Raw genomic sequence first — 18150 nt, 5'->3', positions numbered from 1 at the left:
TGTCGAAAGAATGGGGTTAACCAACAAAAAAAGGCCGCAGGCCAATCCGTAAAGTGGTTGCTGAGGTATAAGCCTCTCAAAGGTAGCACAGACCTGGCCGGGTCTGGCCATGCCGGGTGGATGTTTAAATTTTCTTTTCATATTGAAGAGGACTGCCTAGCTCGTTGCGCTCGAAATAAATTTAGCCCCTACCCATTAAAAGGTAGGCAGGAGTGCCCTTCCCTTACCCGTGTGGCAAGATATGTAAAGCTAAGAACAGCAAAAGGTGTTAATCAAAGTAGGTGTTAGGAAAACTTAGCCACACCACTCCCCGCTATGTTCCGAATGGAAAACAAATTAAATTGGACTACTGTGAATATCAATGATTAATGACAATAGTTGGATTTTGTATTTCAAACTCATTTACTTGTTAGTAGCATAGGACATTGTGAATTTGACGTTGATTTTTTCTTTTCTACACGGTAGACGTCACCGGCGTCCAGATGGCGCGTAAGATGTGACGCCATACCGTTCCCATGGCGTCATCTGAAAGGTGCCACGCATCGGAATAAGAAACCTTGCCGATCCGGCCACTCTCGTCACTCAGGAGACGCACGGGGTCTACAAAATAATGGCCGAGCTGTTGTGAGACCGTGGCATACCGGTCCGCCAAAGCCTTAAAGGCTTCTACTGCCTCGGCATCTATAGACTTCGGGTGAATCGGCCCCAGCACGATGACTTTGGTGACAGAGTTGACCTCCATGGCCTTCAAAACATCTTTTACTGTGTTTTCGCACCTGGTTATGACATTTTGGTGGTCGGGTTTTAGGGTTTCATCGAACTTGTCCACCACTAGGCAGTTGGAGCCGAATGAGACAAGCATGAATGCCGGATAGATCTTTTCTGAAAGCACCATTGCCTGCTTCCTCAGCCAAAGGCTGTCCTTCTCCAGGTCTCGGCCGAGACCGCCTAAGCAACAACTGTTGTCGAGCAAATAGCCCATCGACATCCAGCCTACCTGGTGCCGAGTTTTTGGCACAACTGAACCCAAACGACGCCCATGAGAGTCGCCGATGGCGTAGATTTCAAAATTTCTCATGTCCGGTAAATCACCTTCCTTACGTGTTACTGTCCTTGCAGGCCCGTCGTCTCGGCGAACCGGATGACGACCCTTATCGCGTTTGTACCTTGCGTAAGGTGTCTCATGACGGTCTCTTTGCTGTGAAAGAGAAATGGAGATTAGATATTACACAATGCACATTTTTCCACACGACCAATCCAAGGTTTACGGTGAAAACTGCAAAATGTCGGTGATGGAGCAAATGAGGTACATAACACGACGCATCAGATAGATATAGCGATACATTGTTGGAGATAGAGACCCGAGCGAGAGAGAGAGAGAGAAAGAGAGAGAGAGAGAGAGAGAGGGAGAGAGAGAGAGAGGGAGAGAGAGGGAGAGGGGGAGAGAGGGAGAGGGGGAGAGAGAGGAGAGAGGAGAGACAGAGAGAGAGAGAGAGAGAGAGACAGAGAGACAGAGAGAGAATCATACACCAGAGACCTAACATCAAGCATCGGTTCACAGAAAATGCATAACTATAAAACCTGGCTGCCTAGGGTGAAATCAACCACACAACACACCAATCAATCAAAAACCCACCCACATATTGCAGGAGATGTACACCCACTGCACGTCTGTGAAGGCCTGTACACATTTTGTACACCACTGTATGACAATTTCTGATAAATTTTGTTCACCTCTAAGTGCAACTCCAAGTTTCTTAGGCAACCCAGAGTTATTGCACACCAGAAAGGGGAATCTCAGGGGTCACATTCGCCTCTCAGTAGGTCTTTCGGGGCTATCACGTCAGGGCAGTCGTTTAGAGTAGATAGCACTGACCTGGGTATAAGTCGATTCTCGAAGCTGGTGTCATAGTTTAGTTGAAGCCTTAAAGGGACCCTTCCACCATCCCAGCTTAACATTGGACTTGAGTTAAGGCAGCCGAATCGGGGTCCCTGTTCGTCCACTTGCAACATCAAGAAATTCTTAAATTAGGAGATATTTAATTTGAAGCTTACAGTTTTCAGATTTTAAGGGGCTAATGCATTTGTAGACCCCCTTAGAATTAGTGATATCAGCGCAGTTCTACTGAATGAAAATATTCTGCTTAGAAGTTTTGGTAACAGGTGGTTGTATATGCTGCTTTGCGTGCAATATATGTCATACTTGTGACCAGGTCACTTTGAATGACCCAACCTCAAGTCACTTTTTTGCAACTTTGTCACCGTGCCAGAGCTACAGTAGATGTCGGAGGCCTTTGAAAGTCACAGGATGTTATTAGGTCATTATTAGCTACAATTTGTTTATCTTGGAATTTTGATGTCGGTGACCTAAGGTCAGGTCAATTTCGCGACCTCCCCATTATAAGTCAATGGGGGAAAAATCAATTCCCTGTTTTTACCACTAAAACGGGTCGGAATGGCCCCATATACCATACATGACTTCATATACCATCAACCTTCACTACCTTGAGGTCTGTTTTGCTGTTGGGCAGCTGTAAGGTCATGGGATGCCATCAAAGGTCACCAAAGGTTTTTTGCCAATAACTCCGTACAGGAACAAGATACAGCCACGCGGATGGTCTCATTGTGTTCAGCTCGTCAAGACGCATCGAATGACATACATGATGACCACGAGGTCACGTGACCTGAGGTCAACCTTTGACCTTGACCTTTCGAGGTCAACATATATCATTCGATGGGGATTGACAAGAGGATCACGATGATGCCCTTAAATTGTTCCTATCATGACTAATTCGAAAGTTATTCGAGAAAAACTCTATCCTTATCTAGCGCCGCCATTTTGACTTTTTTGACCCCTGTGACGTCATCTTTGACCTGACCTGAAAATGACCTGTGTAAAAATTGTAGACCCTATCCGTGCGTATCCGATGCCGTTTACCGCTTGTCGCTATCTTGCTTCGTTCTCGAGATCTCAGGGGGGGGGGGGGCGGTCATCCGCCCCCCCCGTCGGTACGAAGTTGGCGTAGACCCCCGTCGGTGTGCGGGTTAAATCACTGGTTCCAAATGCTGTTGTAAGCAGAGCAGAGAACCCAAAAATTAAACAAAAGTTAATGCCTGATATCTTGAAAACCAGTGAATAGTGTAGACCCTGCCAGCCAGTAGCGGCGGAACACCTTCAATTAAGGGGGGGGGGGGTTCTGCTGACTGACACTGCTGACTTTTGGTCCCATTTTTTCCATGCAACACCCATAGGGCTATTGCTAAAATGCCAAAATCAAAGGGGGTCACGGTGCCCGGGTCCCCTCTCCGTTCCGCCGCCTATGCTGCCGGCAACCCTCTACCCTCTGATCGCAAAAATTCCGGTTTTATGGCAGAATTTAGAGTACAAAGGTTAGCATTTGCACAAAGCCGCGCACGGCCGGTCCTCTTACCGACTTCGACTGGCTATGACCTGCCACCAAAACTGCAACCGTACCTGTCAGGAGGCCCATAAACGTGAAGTGCCCGTCACATTTCAAACCCAGACTGTTGTAACCGGGAACGCGTGCTCTCACCATGCAGAGTCCAATGCTCTAACGACTGAGCTATGGGACCGGCCAAAAGTTCACTTTTCCTTGACATTAGTTTTGAATTGAGGTAGCCAAAATGGGGTCCCTGGCTTGCACTTAGTTTTAGGCACTAGCAACATTGAGAAATGCCATAAAAATATTTAGCTTCAACGTTGCAGCACTTTGGATTCAGAGGGGCTCATGCATGTGAATGTCCCCTCAAAATGTGAGGTCAGCCTCAGCACTGATGTAACAATTTTAAATCTTCTACTAAAACTTTGCATAACAAGTGGTGGTACAAGCTGCTGTGCGCGCAACAACTAGGTACCACACTTCAAGTAGGTGCCAAAGAATTGCTTCCAAATCATGTCGTAGGAACAGCGGAGGTGCCAAAAAGTAAGCCTTACCTTACCTTGTTGGTAATTGGAAAAAGGCTACTTGGCCTGGAGATCCAGATCTCATTGAGCTCAAGGTTAGGAAGTAGCTAGGGTGCTGTTGGGCGGCCAGCTAGCACGCTAGCCCGCGCACACATACGTGCACATTGCCCCAGTAACAGGCTGTTGACCAATGAGAGGTAAGATACGGGGGCACAGGTTCACGCTTTTCTCGCTTCTCATCTGTCAATAGTCAGTTGCCGAGGTAACGTGCACTGCGTGCTAGCACACAAGTCGGCTGTCAATCAGGGCTTAGGCTCTTAGGCAGACAGTGTCAAACATAGTGCCTCTCCACTCTCCAGTGCAGTTGGGGAAACTACGAAGCGAATATCAAAAAATTGATTGGTCAATAAATTGACCTTTGATGACCATATACGGGCATAAATGAAACCCCCGCTACTAAGGGTGAAAACCGGTACAACAAGCCGGTACTTGCGATAGGTATAGCGTCCACTTCACGGAGAGAAAAGGCTTCCATTTTTCACTAAGAATTAGCGTGATTTGATTAAATTTGGTGCATTGACTCGAAAATGGCGATAGGAAAACGGCCGTTATGCAGGTTCTGGGCAGTGTTCTAAAATTGGATTTTGGTTGGGTGTGGCGATGAAGAAAGAAAATTCCTAGGATGAGAAAAAAAAGAAGTAAATACCAGTAGTAGGTATTCTCGCAGAAGGGTGTAACGCCCTTTTATGCCATTTGATGAAGCAGGATTTCATGTCAGGGTTTTGACAGGATCTAAAAGAAAAGTATGTGGATACATCGACTGCCAAGTGACATATAACCTGGCTGTTTGAATGCATGAAACATTTTCCAAAGATGACATAGTGTCACTTTATCTGATTTTTTGGATGAAAATATAATCTCCATTGGGTGTGATTTTCCACCCAAAAATCTGAAAAACGGAACACTGGTTCTGGGCGTCACAACCAGCTGGGCATTCAATAAATAGATTGGTGTTTTGAAAGAAAATTGTTAAACAATTCAATTTAATTACAATAAGCAAAGATATTTAATTTTAAAATAACAACTTAACCACAATTAGAAAAACCATATACCAAATAAGGTTTAGGCCCGAGTGGACAATTGTGACGCTGTTGGTACAAATATGTAACAGCAAAAAAATGTAGGTTTTTGGTTAGGGCCCTGTTTCACCGCCCGACGCTGCGCGCGCTGCAGCGCGCTGGGAGCTGAGGCGTACCCCTGACGTCACTCGAATGACGTTGCGTGTGATCCGTTAGCTTATGATGAATCGTGTTTGGAACAGAGGTCCTAAATAACCAAGTAGAGAGAGAACAGAGGTTTGAGTGCGAATGCTGCTAGCGTGCTGATGGTGCTGGCGCTTGGGTGCTAGTGTTTTGCGATGACGTCATAGCGTAGCGTCAGAGGAAAGTTTGTTGGTATTGCCATGGAAACCCAACGCGCCGACGCACGCAGCGCACTGCAGCGCTCCACCGTGAAACAGGGCCTAGGTTAGGTTGTAGGTTTGTAGGTTTTAGGTTGTAGGTTGGTAGGTTGGTAAGTTGTAGGTAAATAGGTAAGGTTTGGTCAGGTTTGATTGTTTTTTTCTTTTATTTCCAGGACATATAAGTATCATTTTTGGATTCAGGATGTCAAATAATGTAAGAATATGAAAACTTTATCTTTTAACAGTCACTCAGACTCAATGTATACTTTTACCCAAAATAATTTAGCTTAGCTGAGGAAATACGTGCAAAAACTGATTTTATGATTTGAACGTCACTTTGGTAAACCAGTGAATACCAATACTAGAAGCAGGGCACAGCAAAGCGTAAAGTGTTGACTGATGAACGGGGGCGAAACGCGTAAAGGAGGAGATGAGCTGGGGCAAAGCTGCAATCGCAAAAATGGTACATTTGATACATGAACCAAAAGGAATAATGAATATGCAAAAAAAGTGTGAAGTTATTCGAAGAATTGCAATTTCTTGAATGGAACACAGATATTCCATAGATGGATGCTTTGAAACAGAAGCAGCGGTAATAATGAAAATTTAAAAGAACACAAAAATTGGTGATAACAAAGGTAAATATAGCGCAAAGCGACGATCAGCGGCGCAAAGATGGCTGCGCGGAATCAGCAGCTAAATTCACAGCGCCAAGCATCATATCGCAGTGGCACTTTTAAACAATCAATAAATGGCGTGCATTTGATATCCGGAAAATCAAGGATTAATACTCAACGAGGATTGTTGCAGACGACATTCCGTATATCGAAAACAAAAGCTATCCCCGTTAACTATAGGTCGGCTCAAGGATGTCACGGTGACTATAAGGATGTAATCAAAACGTTCCCGACGAAAAAGTGGGGACGACTGTGGGGGTCAAATAAGCTCAGGTTGCCATGGTAACGGGGCAAATTTGGCATAAGAGCGCATCTAATTTTGTTGTTTAGAATGCCCACGGTGCTCACAGCCTGACAGCGCTAGCGAAGGTGTCTGCTTTTGATTTCTAGATTCATTTGAGATAGATCATTGGAACATACAGACAAAGATGCCATGCCCTCCAGGTCCAAGCATTTGTTGTGCGGGAGGGAACGGGTGCGTTACGAAGTTTTAACGATAACAACGCTCTTTTTCCAAACATATATACATAAATGCATCGCAGAAACTTTCACGGAGCAGTTGGAAGCCCAGATAACACACCCACATCATAACCATGTGGTTACCATATGGGCATGCCCATCTATTCCACATGGTGCCCACATGGGCTGCCCATATGGGCACCACACATAATTGGAAGGTGTTTCTGCATGGTAACCATATGGGCTGTCCCATGTGGTAACCATATGGGCTGCCCCATGTGGTAACCATATGGGCTGCCCCATATGGTAACCATATGGGCTGCCCCATGTGGTAACCATACGGGCTGCCCCATGTGGTAACCATATGGGCTGCCCCATGTGGTAACCATATGGGATGCCCCACGTGGCAACCATATGGGCTGCCCCATGTGGTAACCATATGAGCTGCCCCATGTGGTAACCATATGGGCTGCCCCATGTGGTAACCATATGGGCTGCCCCACGTGGTACCCATATGGGCTGCCCCATGTGGTAACCATATGGGCTTTCCTATGTGGTAACCATATGGGCTGCTCCATATGGTAATCATATGGACTGCCCCACCTCATAACCATATCGACAGTTCTGAGCAAGAACATCCTAAGTGTCAAATTTTTCGAAGTTGATATTTTTATACCATTCGACTCAGCTCGACAAGCTGAGTCGAATGGTATAAAAATTTTCAATTTCGAAAAAATTTGACACTTAGGATGTTCTTGCTCGGAACTGTCGATATGGGCTTCCCCTGTGGTAGCCACGTGGCTGCTCCATTCATCCCATATCAGGCTATCCCATTTGATAACCATGTGCTGCCCACAAGAATATCAAACAGGTATCGCGATAGGCAACTTTGTCAGCTGTCCCACGCAAGGACTACATGGTAAACTACTGATTGGCTGTAGGTCCTTTTGTGGACTAAAACTACGTCGCTTCCTTTCACTTCTGGTACATTCATACATCAACAACTACGACAGTTTCCTTTAAACGTATATTCCACGCGAGACACTAGGTGATGCACTACACCGCCCCGCCCTCGTCAGCGACATCGTTCTGTTCGACGCCGTTGGCGCCGCCACCGCCGTTGCTGGTGTCGGCGCCCCCGCTGCCACCGCCGCTACTGTTGGTGGCCTGGCGCGCCGTCCTGTAGCCTTCGCGGTCTCGGCTGTTCACCAGCCACTTGCCGATGGCGTTGGCGATCTCTTTCTCGGTGACCGACAAGGCCGGGTTCTGTTTGACTGCCCCTGTCGAAAAAACAACAAAAAGCTTGTTACGAGCGAGCAAATCCTTCCGTTATGAGCTAGCGAGATGTAGAATAAGAAACTGACGCACTCGCTAGTTTGTCGCCCAGAAAGGCGTCTTGCTGGCGGTAGAGTCGTGCGTTGCTTCTGGTAATTCAGATAAACGCAGTTGAAGCAAAAGGAAGCGAGAACTTTATACTGTGATAAAAGCAAAACTGGTGAGGTAACGTTTTTAATGAGGTAATTAAAGAAAAACAATTGTCTACTTCATTATCCATAAAATGAGCATCACGATAGAAATGTATTAAGAAAACGGGTTAGAAGATGTGCTTACTGTAGACGACAGTGTAGAGCTTCGTTGCTCTAAAGCCCGTCTTTCCGTGACGCTGGGCCCCATTCATATTGAAGCGCTGCCCAAGGCCGCTCCTCATCAGTTGGGCCATGACGCGGCGGACACACTCGCCAACGGTGCTGCCGCCTTTGTCGCCCAGGTACAGCACCTGTGAAATCAGACCTCGTGTGATTAACGTAATGGGCGGGCTAACCGATAACTTAACCCGCGCCCCGTAGGTCTATCAGCGGACCCTACCACCCGTAGAGGGGGGAGGCCTTTCGCCCCCCCCCCCAGATCTCGGAAAGTTACCGGCCGACTTTAAAGATTTAAACAGCGTTCGATAGCCCCACCGGGGAACTACCTTGTGACCCAATTTCATTGACCTCGGTCAAACCGATGACGTCACAGGTCACGTCAAGAGTCGCATTTTCACCTTTTACAGGCATTTCAAGAAATGTGTTGTAAAATCGTCACATGTTATTGAAAATCATCGACGGAGACTTGTTCGTCAAACAATATTTTGCTATTTAAGGTCACTACCACCAGTGGCCAGTTTCACCAACAAAAAATAGACGGTTGCAATTATTTTTTGAAAAAAATAACACATGAAAAAAGTAATTGCTGACCAAATTATATAGCACTTAAAAGCTAAGCTGTTACATTTTTCAAGTCAGCGATTAGTATTTTCAGCAGTAAATGGCATTTTAAGACTATCGTTTTGTCAAAAAAAAAAAAAAAATCGCAGCCGTCTATTTTTGTTGGTGAAACTGGCCTCAGGTCAGGTCACTGAGGGTCACAATATGAAACTGCCGTGTGACATATGCTTTATGTTCCGTTTGAAAAAAAACTGTCCTTTTTTACTTACCATGGCTTGCACGAACTCTTCGTCCGCACCCAGCCTCTCTTCAAGGCTTCTGAACTCGTCCATCGAGGTCAGAGGCAGGCCGGCAGCTCCGCTCGGCAGTCTTCCCGCCGTGGCTGGGACGCTGCCGCCGCCGTTTAACCGCCGCAGGATGCTGTGCAGCAGGGCGCCATGGACCTGCTGCGTTTCGCGGATCTCATTTTGACGCTCTTTGTAGTCCTCGAGCATCGTTATCAAGTGTTCGAATAGTCCACGAACTGAAGATTGGTCTGAAACGACACGATTACAACAATCCCTTAAAGGTTGACAACCATAAGGTGAAAGCAAAAATCAATGTCGCTATGATGAAAGCAATAATCAATACCGCTTAACAATGAATTGAATTTTGAATTTTGATTTTTGCTTGATCTCGCCTAAAGAAAACAAAGTCCGAAAATGTATTCTAGACCTTCTTTCAATTAAATTCTCCGAAGTTATAAGCATAAGGTCAATTTACACATTTTTATTTAAAGCATACCAAGAAGCGAAACACTTAACCCTTAGCTACCTAGTCAGTGTCCATTACTTAAATAACATTCATGAGTTTGCTTGATGACGACGTGACTGGCGTCATTAACCTTTTTAATTCGCTTGCGAAAAAAAAAATCCTGCCATCCACAGTATGCCGCACAACAAATTACCTTCACCGCTCTGTCCGTTCGTGGAAGGTCGACAGTCGGACCCGTTTGAGGTGCTCGGCGCAGAGCTGGAGCCAGACGGTTTCGGCTGGACGGTCGGGCGTGCTGTCGCACTCTTGGTGCAGCGCATAGCGGGCGGCGGCGTAGGAGCCCGCATCATCACCTCCTCTTCCTCCCCGGACTCCGAGCTGGACGACACAGCTCTGTGCCGGACCCGGCTGCAAAACACATCACAAATGCTCAATTCACATACAAACAAGTGTATAAACCCACACACACAGTACATAATTAAACTGCGTTCAACTGGAGTCACTGAGGCTAGCGAAAGGCATAAAAACATGTAATAAAGCATTAATTTGAGGATAAGCATGTGATGCTCAAATGATATATTAACTTGATGTGTTCATATGAATATTGAAAATTAAATGGAAAGGACCAAGGACAAATAAACTTGCTCGGTTGCTCGCAATGCCCTGGCACTGTAATTCCTCACGGGGCGCAGGTAGTTGGCGAGTGAAACAGCCTGAGGTGTTAGCATTACCCGCAACTTCTCGAGGTGTGATGTATTACCCGTCATGGACGACGCCATCCGTCATAGTTAAGTGGCTCCTCATATTGATTGCATCTTATAATAAGAGCAGTCTTGTTTTCCTATTTCTTAATTGGTTACCTATTAAACTCTCAGTATTTCTAGCACAAGAAACACTTACCGCCGTTTACGTGCAGTTTCCTCGTCCTCGGTCTGCAGGTCCGAAGTTTCGTCGGCTCGGGTCAGTTTTTCTCTGGCTCGCTCATAGGTTGCTAGTGGAAATGACATAAAATGTTAATCGTTGCCCGCACATGCGATTTTCCCACCCTAAAATGCACATGGGGAGGGGTGCCTCTAGACGCGTCATTTCTTTCCTAGTATTGATAGAACTTTGCAACAAAATTATCAGATTCTTTGGAAAATGACAATTCCTACAGAATCCAAATTTAACTTCTCAGGTTGACACAAAGCGCAAACAAATTCATGCTTTAGTATATTACTGCTTAAACAATACTGTTGACTCACTTTACAGGGATATACATAAAGTATTGTTAAGGTTTAAAATGAATCATTGCAAAATTTTCATTCATAAATGAATCATTTGCAAAAGATTAAAGCTAGCCTGATGGGATGCCATACCTGCTTTGCCAAGCACCCTGACGTCATGCTTGTTCCATGAAGGTGAAGCCGGGGCAAGGTTTCTAGCCTGCTCATCAGCTTTCCTTGGAGGCCAAAAGCAAGAAGTCTCCTCTGCGTCCACGAACCATCTTTGGGCGATGATAGCGGTGCTGTTCTCTCCCACGAACTCCACGATGGCATACATGGCCTAGGGAAAAGTGATCAACATCAACACTGCATGCCACACTTGTTCAATAACCATTGAGAACCTTACCATACAAAAAAGTTCAAAATGATTATTTGGGCTCACGTCTCAGTACCATGGCAACGTTTTCTCATGAGGTGCGCAATGTGCACACTCTTGGCTGACTGACAGCATGGACAAATTAAGTAATTAAAAGGCATGTTCATGAATCCTACCTTATAGTTAAAGCCTGCTCGACTATCCCAGATCTAAGTGTATATCTCACAAAACTAATGTGAGAGCAGAAATTTTCTCTGATCAACACGTTTAACGTTTAATTTTTAATTTATCTGCATGTGAAGTGTGAACATACCACACAATAAGAATCTGATAGGAAAAAATTGCTTCTTTGGAACCAGCCAATCTCCACTCACTTGTACTGGATGCCATGGAGTGGAGAACAGCATTGGCAATCTGACTTTCTAGGCGTTATGAAGCAGTGGAACTACGATAGAAACGCCATGAGCATCTTTCATCAACCAAAGCTTGTGAGAGATGGACTTCAGGTCAGTAACATTCATCCTCTTTGATCCTTGTCTGACATGAACAATGCCAAGACTAGATGAAGGCAAAGGGAAGCTGAACTGATCCCCCACTTTTTCAAACTGATCGGTCACAAGCTTGACCTCACCCGATTTGTCCTGGATGATGTTGAGTATCTTGAAAATTCCTCCATCGCATTCAATGTAGCAGTCCCTGTCTTTGATGGAGAGTACCAATTTTCCGTTCAACTTTGTGAACTGTCTGTAGTGCCCATTGCATTCGTCTGGCACTGGCCCACTGAAGTGTTCACCTTGTACACTAGACTCGAGCCCTTTTAGTGAAGAATCAACCTGTTGTGCCTCGAGGACCCGACGCACTATCTGAGGAACTACCTGATGCTGCTTCCTGACCAATTTCTTCAAGTCCTTCAGGAAGTTCTCAAACACAAAAGCAGATATGCCATCTAAACCCCCAAACTTTCTGGCATCATCAGCGATATGAATGAGGGAATGCACATTGTAAACAACATTCTCTTTGCCATACAATGCAGGGAACTCCACCACAAACATGCGTAGCAGTTTCTCAGCATAGTCAATCTCCTCCGCAGTCGGCTTCTCACTCAGGAGAAGGCGCATGGCAACAGACAGAAGAAGAAAGTGGTGGTAATTTTTCTTTGGAAGGACACCACTCAACACAACTGGGCCGGTGTACAGCAAAATCTGTCGGAACTCCACTGCCTTCCACATCCGGAATTCATTCAATGACCTTGGTCGTCGTCCAAAGTCCTGAGGCACACTTCCATACAGACCTTTCAGGCGTTCTGATATTTCTCTAACTGCGTGCCCAGGAAGCCTACAGAGTAAAGGACCCTGCAGCCACAGGGCTACCAGCTTCCTCATAACCCCTAAGCAGACCAAATGCATGTAGTCCAGAGGGAAACAAGAAACCATCCCAACATTCAGCACTGATAGTGGTGAAATGCCAGTGTGGTGATCTTCATCTTGCATCTGCTTGAAAAGATGATCATTCCTAACATTTGCACCCATATCAGGAAAAGTCATTCTGTTCTGGATATGACGACCAGCTTGGTCACATCTCTCACACGAATGGTACCCACTGTGGCCTTTCACACACTTCAAGAATGCTCTAGCTGGTGCATCACAAACCACTGATGTCAGTAAAACCTTGAAGTTTCTGCTGGAAACCTGAATGCCACTAGCTTCAAGTACTTTCATCTCCTCCACAAAATCAGCCAGAAACTCTGTCAAGGAAGCTGGTTTTTCAGTTCCCCCGAACACTGCAGCCATGAACACTTCTTTCTGCCATTCCTTCACAGTGAATAGGATAGGCCACAGACATGTACGTGAGCTTCTAAACAATGGGAGTCCATCAATGTTCAGCTGAAGAGAAAGAGTGCTCATGCTGCTACTTGTATGCTCAAGGTGATTTGCAATGGTTTGCAGAGTTTCCTTTATGCCAAAATAAAAGTAATCACCTCCTGCTTTCTTCTTGACATCTATACATCGCTCAGTCTTTAACAGAGTCCTGGCAGATGTTGGTATACCTGGAACAGGTACCTCGGATAGGATATGCAGAAGGTCAGTAACTGCCATGTGCGAGATGCCATGCTTCATTGCCCACTCTCTTAGCATTTTTGCATGCTGACCATCTTCGGTCTCATCAATGTCACTGATGTGACTAGGGCCAGTTCTGTTGTCAGTGCCTGGATTTAGCGAGCTTTGCTGCTCATGACTCATCAACTGTGCATGCCCATGCTCAGCTGAAGGCATACTGAGCTGTATATCAGATTCCTTGCATGCCTGCTCTTCAGAACATGCATCATAACCTCGCGATTGTTCCCCAAAAGAGGGGCCTGCAGTATACTCTTCAGTTGTTGTTGATGACAAAACTTCATGGTCATTCCTAGTAGCGCCCTGATCAGTAACACCTAATCCATTTTCAGCAGCATGCTCTTCTTCAATTACTGTTAGATGCTCATTAACTCTCTGAAGAATTCGTCTCCTCCTGGCGCTGTAACTCTTTCCGGTATATGTCTTGCCCATTGTCTGTAATATAATGTACATTAAACTAGGATCATTAAAAAATGTCATGGAATCTCACTATTCCCTTTAAAGGGAATGGGGTTTGAGTTGAGATAGCCAAGTTTGCGGCGAGGTTCAGAAACCACTATCCATCTAAGTTGCAACCCCCGCGGCCTCTTGGTGTTGAAGAAATTTGTTCCCTTCATTTGAAAATGGGCCTTGTGCAAGGCCCTATCTTCAACATGGAGCGACCGTTAGTGTGATGTCACCTCGTTTAGTCATTCTGATTTAAATGGGTTTGTTCGTTGAAAAATCGCTTAAAACTGCAACCTAAAAAAAACTGCCGCGGGGGTTGCACCTAGATAGATAGTGGTTTCTGAACCTCACCGCAAACTTGGCTATCTCAACTCAAACCCCATGTTAAATGTGGGATAGTCACTTAAATGAATTTTGGATTTTTTATGCTCAAAATGATCAGCAAATAAAATAAAACCTTTTCACAAGATTATTTTCTATATATTAATATAGGAGGAACTATATTATATGTAAAATATTGTTTGACGCGGAACCCTATTATGCATTGACCAATCATATTGCGTAGAACAAACCCATTGGCTGTAAGTAGCATGCTGATTGGCTGACACCAAGCTGAGGCTGAGGTGGCTGCATTTTGGGTATTTCTTCAGCAAGGCACGCATTTGATCAGCAAGGCACTTTTTCGGGACAAGAAATGGAATCTTTGCCTAGGGTGATCGTTGGGCCGTAAAAGCTCCTGATTTGTGCTCCTGAAGCTCCCCCCCCCATACCCACGGTCAATAAACGAATGAATGAATGAATGAATGTGGTTGCCTCAGCTCAAGCTATGGAACTGCTATTCCAGTTCCAAACCCCGTGTTAAAAGTGAACTATTTCCTTCAGTCATTACAACAACAGAGCCATTACAAAAGAATGGCATACCTAATATTAAGATACCTACTCCCTGAAAATTAAAACTGGTCCATTATCTGCCTTTGTCACTTACCTAAAAAAAGCCACAAGCCATTCATAACAATCTGCAACAATACTCAATTCGAGAAAATGAATTCCACAAGGGATTTGTTCACAATTCACATTAAGTGCATCCTTCACTTCTGAAGCAATAACCTATTATTTATTTTCAACAACTTGACCTCCTCCCAAACTAATGTGACACACCACGATCTATCACACTGAAAGAATCTTGATCACGCTATTCCCAAACACACATCATTGTCATGCCAATGCAGGTAATACAAGTGCAAAACGAGTGCAAATTTTGACATTAGACGATAGAAGACACAGAAGGGCTCTTACCATCCACTTGCAGAGACGATGTTGAACAAAACCTATGCAAAACTTGTATCTAAAGGCTTAAACACTTCTTGTACTTGTACTGCGCGACCCGCGTCCGTAAACCAGGCTCACCCGCACGCGCCACAGCCGAAAAAGAAAATGGCGTCGTCTCGGATGCGTTTATATAGCCTTGGTAGGCTGCGTGAGTTGCGTGCCTTGAACGCGCCCTGCGCGCCCCCTAGTGCTATTTGGTAGAATTTAGTTACTTCAACAACCTACTAAGCAATTTGAATAATATCTCAAATGAAATTTTGTTATTATTGTATTGCTATTATTTATGAGTACCAAAAAATTATATTTTTAGAAAGAAAATAAAAAGGGATACTAGAACAGAACCCAATGTCAGCGAAATACAAAATCAACTAGCACCATAATCCCCGAAATGACTGTTTATATTTCCTTGTTCTTGCGTTTTACATTTCATATTTAAAATAATGAGGTTATCTAGATTACTGATGACATATTAAGTCAAACAAAGGTTGTCAGCATATCCTACTATTAAAACCTACTAGCAAAGTTGCCCGCCAGAACAAAGGACCGCATTGCGCATGAGCAGATAGTTTGCAAATGGCGGGCGGGATTTCCGGTTTGCGCGCGTTACCATGCATTTCCAGCTCCCATGTACTTCTGATGTCCACATGGGCCCACCTGTCCCATCTGAAAACCATATGGTTACCATGTGGTCAGCCCATATATTTCCCATGCCCATGTGAGCCCACCTAGCCCATCCAAAACCCATATGGTTACCAGGCATTTCCAGCCCATGTACTTCTGATGTCCACATGAGCCCGCCTATCCCATCTGAAAACCATATGGTTACCATGTGGGCAGCCCATGTATTTCCCATGCCCAGAGCCCACTTAGCCTTTCTAAAGCCCATATGGTTTCCATATGGGCAGCCCATGTGCTCCCCTTATCACATAAGCCCACATATAGCGCACCTAAAACCCATATGGTTACCACGTGGGCAGCCCATATATTTCCCATGCCCATGTGAGCCCGTCCAGCCCATCTAAAACCCATATGGTTCTCATGTGGGCAGCCCATGTGCTCCCCTTATCACATAAGCCCACATATAGCCCACCTAAAACCCATATGGTTACCATGTGGGCAGCCCATATATTTCCCATGCCCATGTGAGCCCACCTAGCCCATCCAAAACCCATATGGTTACCATGCATTCCAGCCCATGTACTTCCCATGTCCACATAAGCCCACCTATCCCATCTGAAAACCATATGGTTTCATGTGGGCAGCCCATGTATTTCCCCTGCTGAGGTGAGCCCACCTAGCCCATCTAAAGCCCATATGGTTACCATGTATTCCAGCCCATGTGCTTCCCATGCCCATGTGAGCCCGTCCAGCCCATCTAAAACCCATATGGTTCTCATGTGGGCAGCCCATGTGCTCCCCTTATCACATAAGCCCACATATAGCCCACCTAAAACCCATATGGTTACCATGTGGGCAGCCCATATATTTCCCATGCCCATGTGAGCCCGTCCAGCCCACCTAAAACCCATATGGTTTCCATGTGGGCAGCCCATGTGCTCCCCTTATCACATAAGCCCACATATAGCCCACCTAAAACCCATATGGTTACCATGTGGGCAGCCCATATATTTCCCATGCCCATGTGAGCCCACCTGGCCCATCCAAAACCCATATGGTTACCATGCATTCCAGCCCATGTACTTCCCATGTCCACAAAAGCCCACCTATCCCATCTGAAAACCATATGGTTTCCATGTGGGCAGCCCATGTATTTCCCCTGCTGAGGTGAGCCCACCTAGCCCATCTAAAGCCCATATGGTTACCATGCATTCCAGCCCATGTGCTTCCTATGCCCACGTGGGCCCGTCCAGCCCATCTAAAACCCATATGGTTTCCATGTGGGCAGCCCATGTGCTCCCCTTATCACATAAGCCCACATATAGCCCACCTAAAACCCATATGGTTACCATGTGGGCAGCCCATATATTTCCCATGCCCATGTGAGCCCACCTAGCCCATCTAAAACCCATATGGTTACCATGTGGGTGTGTTATGTGGGAGGCGATTTTTTCCATACATAAGCATGTCTGTAATGCAAAAGTAATGCAAAATACCTTCTGTTATCATGAGACGGCAAAAGATGAGGGTTATTAAAATCCTTAACTCAGCCTTTGGAACGGGCCAAAGTCGGATCCCGGCCCCTGCCCCCCCCCCCCCCACTGGCCCCTGCCCCCCCCCCCGGCCCCTGCCAGTATATCTACTAACCCACAACGTTAAACTTACGAGCTACGTTAAACTTATGAGCTGTGACTACCCACAACTTAGTCACATAATGGTATGGGTTGGTATAGGAAACTGGTCACAGCCCAGCATTCAAAGTCACATTCCCTTTTTACATTTACCACGGTTTATTTTGACATTTTCCGATGAAGTTAAGAAATCAATTCATTATATAAATAACTTACGAATGGTTTCATCTTCTTGCAACGTACTGCAGCCGAAAAACCCCAGAGAACACAAGTGAACAGTAAAGACCGTATTGGGACGGACAGTTGCGGACAGCAACAGAAGTTAAGTTTGGCGGCAAAGCAGCATACTGCTGCCAGCGCATGCGCAGTGAAATCGAAGATACCTGGGTATTTAAAAAATAAAGCATTACAATTTCCGGTAATGGAAATAATTTAACTAGCATGTAAGAAAAGTAATTTTTGAATTATGGTCACCACGAAAATTAATAAATAAGTAATTTTATCCTAATGCATTGTCGAGAAGTGATCCATGTCGGTAATAGGCACGATAGGCACCTCTCTTGGCTGGATACGACATAATTTGCTATACGCTAGTAAATTTCCTTTCATTTTTTTTTTGTTCAATTGTTAACATTGTTATTATGGTCAAGGCCATTACGGTAGGTATTTATTCAGCATATTTTCGTCTGGACAGCGAGTTGCGTTGAAGGGCAAGGATGGATCGCCAAAAGTATGAGTCTTTTTCGGAGTAAACACTGCTTTCAGCCGGCATGTAATGCGGTCTTTTTTTTGCACAATTCCACCAAGAAGTAAAGCCATTTGGGCTGAACTTTTCCTAATGTTGCATTTTTTTTTTTCAAAACAATGTAGTGCTGTAACAATATAGACATTTTCTGCGCGTTTGTTACAAAATAAGAAGCGACGTTAAGCAAAATCGCAAAACGATT

At 45.2% G+C, this 18150-nt stretch overlaps 1 protein-coding gene and 1 long non-coding RNA gene across 10 annotated transcripts in view; both read right to left on the bottom strand.

Annotated features, from left to right (window-relative positions):
- The window catches only part of LOC122376308, a 31940-nt gene extending 25998 nt beyond the window's left edge, over positions 1-5942 (bottom strand). For 2 of the 6 annotated variants that reach the window (XR_006255603.1, XR_006255602.1), the window contains exons 1-3: positions 5660-5942; positions 1877-3475; positions 1093-1198 (exon numbers count right to left, since the gene is read on the bottom strand). This is a non-coding gene — a long non-coding RNA (uncharacterized LOC122376308). The remainder of the gene's footprint in view (positions 1-1092; positions 1199-1876; positions 3476-5659) is intronic. The other 4 variants (XR_006255601.1, XR_006255605.1, XR_006255604.1 and 1 more) reach the window with 4 other exon arrangements.
- A 1594-nt stretch (positions 5943-7536) lies between these two features.
- LOC122376307 lies at positions 7537-15062 on the bottom strand. 4 transcript variants are annotated; one of them, XM_043356113.1, is made up of 8 exons: positions 14922-15060; positions 11439-13613; positions 10842-11028; positions 10384-10474; positions 9677-9891; positions 9000-9265; positions 8135-8300; positions 7537-7803 (listed from the first exon to the last, which is right to left on the bottom strand). In XM_043356113.1, exons 2-8 carry the CDS (start codon positions 11469-11471, stop codon positions 7580-7582), a joined length of 1182 nt encoding a protein of 393 aa, XP_043212048.1. In that variant the 5' UTR covers positions 11472-13613; positions 14922-15060; the 3' UTR covers positions 7537-7579. The 4 variants fall into 4 exon arrangements, 2 of the variants coding, with proteins under 2 accessions (XP_043212048.1, XP_043212049.1); XM_043356114.1 differs by lacking the exon at positions 11439-13613 and having other exon boundaries at positions 14922-15057; XR_006255600.1 differs by lacking the exons at positions 7537-7803; positions 8135-8300; positions 9000-9265; positions 9677-9891 and having other exon boundaries at positions 10387-10474; positions 14922-15062.
- Between the last annotated feature and the right edge of the window lie 3088 nt (positions 15063-18150).

This window comes from Amphibalanus amphitrite, unplaced genomic scaffold (assembly GCF_019059575.1).
Source record: "Amphibalanus amphitrite isolate SeventyFive unplaced genomic scaffold, NRLGWU_Aamphi_draft 002094F_arrow, whole genome shotgun sequence".
NCBI lineage: Eukaryota > Metazoa > Arthropoda > Thecostraca > Balanomorpha > Balanidae > Amphibalanus > Amphibalanus amphitrite.
This window is presented reverse-complemented; position numbering and strand designations above follow the sequence as displayed.

Coding starts and splice junctions, on each gene's coding strand:
- LOC122376307 (XM_043356113.1), bottom strand. CDS start 11,471: ATGCTGTTCTCCACTCCATGGCATCCAGTACAA. Junction 10,475..10,841: donor CAGGGTGCTTGGCAAAGCAG/GTATGGCATCCC, acceptor CATTTCCACTAG/CAACCTATGAGCGAGCCAGA. Junction 8,301..8,999: donor AAGAGTTCGTGCAAGCCATG/GTAAGTAAAAAA, acceptor CTGATTTCACAG/GTGCTGTACCTGGGCGACAA.